The sequence below is a fragment of the Myotis lucifugus genome, unplaced genomic scaffold (genome assembly GCF_000147115.1).
Source record: "Myotis lucifugus unplaced genomic scaffold, Myoluc2.0 scaffold_70, whole genome shotgun sequence".
NCBI classification, from domain to species: Eukaryota; Metazoa; Chordata; class Mammalia; order Chiroptera; family Vespertilionidae; genus Myotis; species Myotis lucifugus.
In genome coordinates, this window is record NW_005871118.1 from 1,120,597 (window position 1) to 1,124,506 (window position 3,910).

The 3,910-nt window shown below is 54.5% G+C and overlaps 1 protein-coding gene across 1 annotated transcript in view; it reads left to right on the plus strand.

Moving 5' to 3' along the window:
• Positions 1-384: 384 nt before the first annotated feature.
• The window catches only part of RARRES1 (retinoic acid receptor responder 1), a 33,483-nt gene continuing 29,957 nt past the window's right edge, over positions 385-3,910 (plus strand). Inside the window, exon 1 of the mRNA XM_006090338.3 lies at positions 385-447. Within this exon, the coding sequence (XP_006090400.2) occupies positions 385-447 (63 nt within the window). The remainder of the gene's footprint in view (positions 448-3,910) is intronic.

The following is a 3,910-nucleotide window of genomic DNA, read 5'->3' on the forward strand; positions in this document are numbered from 1 at the left end:
CCTTTGTGCTCTCGCAGCAGCTCGTGTTCCCCTGGTGTTTCCTGTGTCTGTCTCCCTCCTGTTATGGCCTCCGGGATTCTCACTACCTCACAGGCACTATTTGGCTGCTGTACCTGGACCCTTCCCCCTTCCCCACCTCAGCCACAGAGATCACTACTACTTGCCTGCCACTATCCACTCTCCCTGCAGCGACCCCATGGGAGCTCTGCCCGGCTCCCTGGGATCCCTTTCCTGGATTTTGACCTTACCATCTGGTGTGCTTTTGCTTCCAACCTGAGGCACCTGTGACTCCCCAGGAGGGCCGTCCTGCCCTTCTGTCTCTTTGCACTCACATAAAGAGAGCCTGAAGTGCCTGGGCTTTGTCACCCAGGGTGGCCCTTAGCCATGACTGACAGACACAGAAGTATGGAAGCCCAGATCCCCTGCTGGGCTGGGGACAACTCTAAGGTGTGATTTACATTCCAAAGCTTTCCTGCAGGTCAGGTGAAGTCTCCCTTCCTGTGACTTCCTCTGAGATCCTTGCTTGCTACTCTCCTTCTGATTTCCCCTGCGAGTGTTTCCTTCTGAAATCACGTGCATGCAATCTTTGTTTCAAGACCCGCTTCTGGGACACCAACGTAAGACACAATCTTCTTCCTTAGTAACAAAGTCCTGACTTCTATCCTGGCACATGCCCCCACTGAATAAAGGCTACATTTCCCAGCCTCCTTTGCAACTAAGAATATGACTCAGTTCTTGCCAATGGAATATAGCAGAAGTGTGCTGTGGGACTTGTAGGAAGTCCGAGCTGCTGACTAGAGCTCATCTTGCCCTAACACAGGGGGCATGCCTTTGGGATGTGGGATAAAAGATCTGGCAACATCACGGACCTGGCACTACCAACCACACATCGCCTACCACCCCCATCCCAACCTCTTTTATGTGACAAATAAGTTTCTCTCTTTTTAAATCCAATGGCATTTGATTTTTTGTTATATGTTCCCAAACTTATAGTCCAGACCACTACAGAGGCTGAACAAAGGCGGATACTTGCTTTCCTGCCTCCTTTGCAGCTAAGTTTTGCCTGTGTGACCCAGTTCTGGCCAATGAGATATAGGGAAGTTCTGGTGGGGAGAAAGTTTGGGGGAAAGAAGTCCTAGAAAAGATTTTTTTTTCCCAGATGGAGAAACAAAAACAAAATCAGGTACATGACACAGAGCTCTCTTGTCACCCTGGCAACCTACTCTCCAGATGTGATGTCTGTAGCTGTGGCAGCCATTCTATAGTCACGAAGCAACAAGTCTACAGACAAAAAGCCAGCAGCTGAAGGTAGCTGTGCAGAAGGATGGAGAGAGCCTGAACCCTTCCAAAAACCACGGAGTCACCAAACCATCCTGAGACCTGCACCCCACCCCACTGAACAGGCCGCAGTGTTAACCTGTCTTCCTGATATTTGCAGCTGAAAGCAGCCTAACGCCCACAGGGGACAAAGCACTGACATAAACTTAAGGAAAATGTAATCTTTATAAGACTGGAAGGTGAAACAGTCTCAAGAAGCCCACTACCGTACCTTCAGGAGGGGACGCAGACGGGGTTCTGAGGAGATAGCTGTCTGTGTTAGGCGATCATTGATGGCAAGAAACAAACTCCAACTTCAAGCAACTTAATAAGAAATGAGCTCCAGCCTGACCGGAGTGGCTCAGTGGCTCAGCATCGACCTATGAACCAGGAGGTCACAGCTCCATTCCCCATCAGGGCACACGCCTGGTTTGCAGGCTCGATCCCCAGGGTGGGCCGTGGAGGAGGCAGCTGATCAGTGATTCTCTCTCATCACTGATGTTTCTCTCTCTCCCTCTCCCTTCCCTTCCTCTCTGAAATCAATAAAAATATTTGTTTTTGTTTTTAAAAAAAGAAATGAGCTGCAGGATCAGTTGAGTAGGGTGCTCAACGATGTGGTCAGTAACCCAGGCTCCTCCCCTCTCTGCTCAGCCAGTCTTCAAATGGGCTTCATTGTCCGGCTGCTGGCAAGACAGAAGTGTGCTTCCAGGTGGCACACTCAGCTGTGACACGGCCTGTGGGGTCCCGTGTGAGCCCCACCCCCCATTATCCCCACTTCTCACCCCGATTCTCTCCCCCTTGTCTTCCCCCTCCAGCTGCACTTGCTTGCTCTTCTTCAAATGTGCTGGGTGGACTCCTGCCCCAGGGCCTCTGCCCCTGCTGTTCCTTCTGCCCACAGTGCTCTTCGTACACGTGCAGCTGGCTGCCCAGCTCCTTCAGGTCCTTGCTCAGATAGCATTTCCCGGTTAGGCCTGCCTGGGCCGCATTACTTACAATCATAACCACCTCCCAACTCCCCATCCCCTTTCGGGCTTGAATTTTCTCCATCCAACACAGGGCACAGTCCCTGCCTGTTAGGGTCTGGGCCCCGCCTGCCTAGCAGGTGTGCTCCAGGAGCACAGAGATGCTTTTCTGATTGCTGCCCCCCCCCCCCCATTCCCCGCCCTGGGCCTAGCAGAGTAGGTGTCCTAAAACTGTCTGCAGAAGCAAGGAAAGACAGACCGGAAATGGTCAACATCCACTGGAGGAAGTGAGGGAGGGGATGTTTTCAGAGAGGGGCCCCCACCTCCATCCATCCATCAGCGCCTAGATTTCCCCCAGCGTCTCATCCAAAATGGCACAGGCCAGGTCTCCAGGAGTCGCTGTCAAAGAGAAGGATCTTCCTTCAGCTCCACAGTGGGCGGAGTCAGTGGGTGTCGGGGAGGGGTGGGCCCCTGAACAAAATGAAGAGAGATGGAGAAATGGATGCTGGGAATGCTCAGTAGTACCAGCTCTGCCCTCTAACCCCTGGTCCTCCTCTCCTTTTTTTTGAGAGTTTTTTTTTTTTTTTGAGAGAGAGAGAGAGAGATATCAATGATGAGAGAGAATCTTGATTGGCTGCCTCCTGCACGCCTCCTACTGGGGATCAAGTCCAAAATCCAGGCATGTGCCCTGATGGGAATCCAACCGTGACCTCCTGGTTCATAGGTCGAAGCTCAACCACTGAGCCACACAGGCCGGGCTGGGCTTTCTCTCTTGTCCGTGGGTTAAAACAATGGCCAGCTCACCCCTTCACTGCCACGTGTCTAAAAACATCTGTCAACACCCGAGCTCCCTCCAGCGCCCTAAGCCCCATCCAGCCTCTCCGCTGGAATCCGGCTTCCACCCCCAGCCCAATGAGCTTCGCACCAGGGTTATCGATGACCTACTTGCTTCACACTTGGAGTGCGGGTGAATTTCCCGCCAAAATATAAGATGGCTCTGTCTTTTGGTTTTGTTCCATCCACCAAAAGGGTGGATTACAAACAAATATTTGGTAATACGCAGTTACAATCGGCCCGAGTTTACACGTTTCCCGCACTCCACCGCGTCCCCAGTTTCACCCCCTGCGAGGTCACTCCCGCGGAGTACGCGCAATTCACGCGAGCGACTTAACTCGTTTCCCCCACTCCAAGTGTTCAAAGTCCAGTGGGCCTCTCGGTCCTTATCTGACTCTGCCCTGCTGACAACTCCAGCCTCTGCGGCCCCAGGGCTCCAGCCACCTGCCCCCTTCCAAGGTCACCGTGCCCCAGGGACCCCACTAATGCCGGCCCCTTCTCAACCCGTCCCCAGTTTCACCCCCTGCGAGGTCACAGCGCCAAGCCCTGGAGAACTGAGGCAGTGAAACCCTGGGTTTCGAAATCGCAGCCACCGCAGGGGAGAAACCTAGGTCCGCGAGCCGGGCTGGAGGCGCGGCGCCGGGTGGCGCCGAGTGGGCCGCGCTCCCTTGCGGGGAGGAGTCTCCAAGGCCCCCAGGTCCCCGACCCCGCGTCGCCCAGGCGCCGCGTCCCGGCTCCAGGCCCTGCTAACGGGCTGCCCAGGCGGAGTGGGGCGGGGCGCAGGGGCGCCGGGTCTG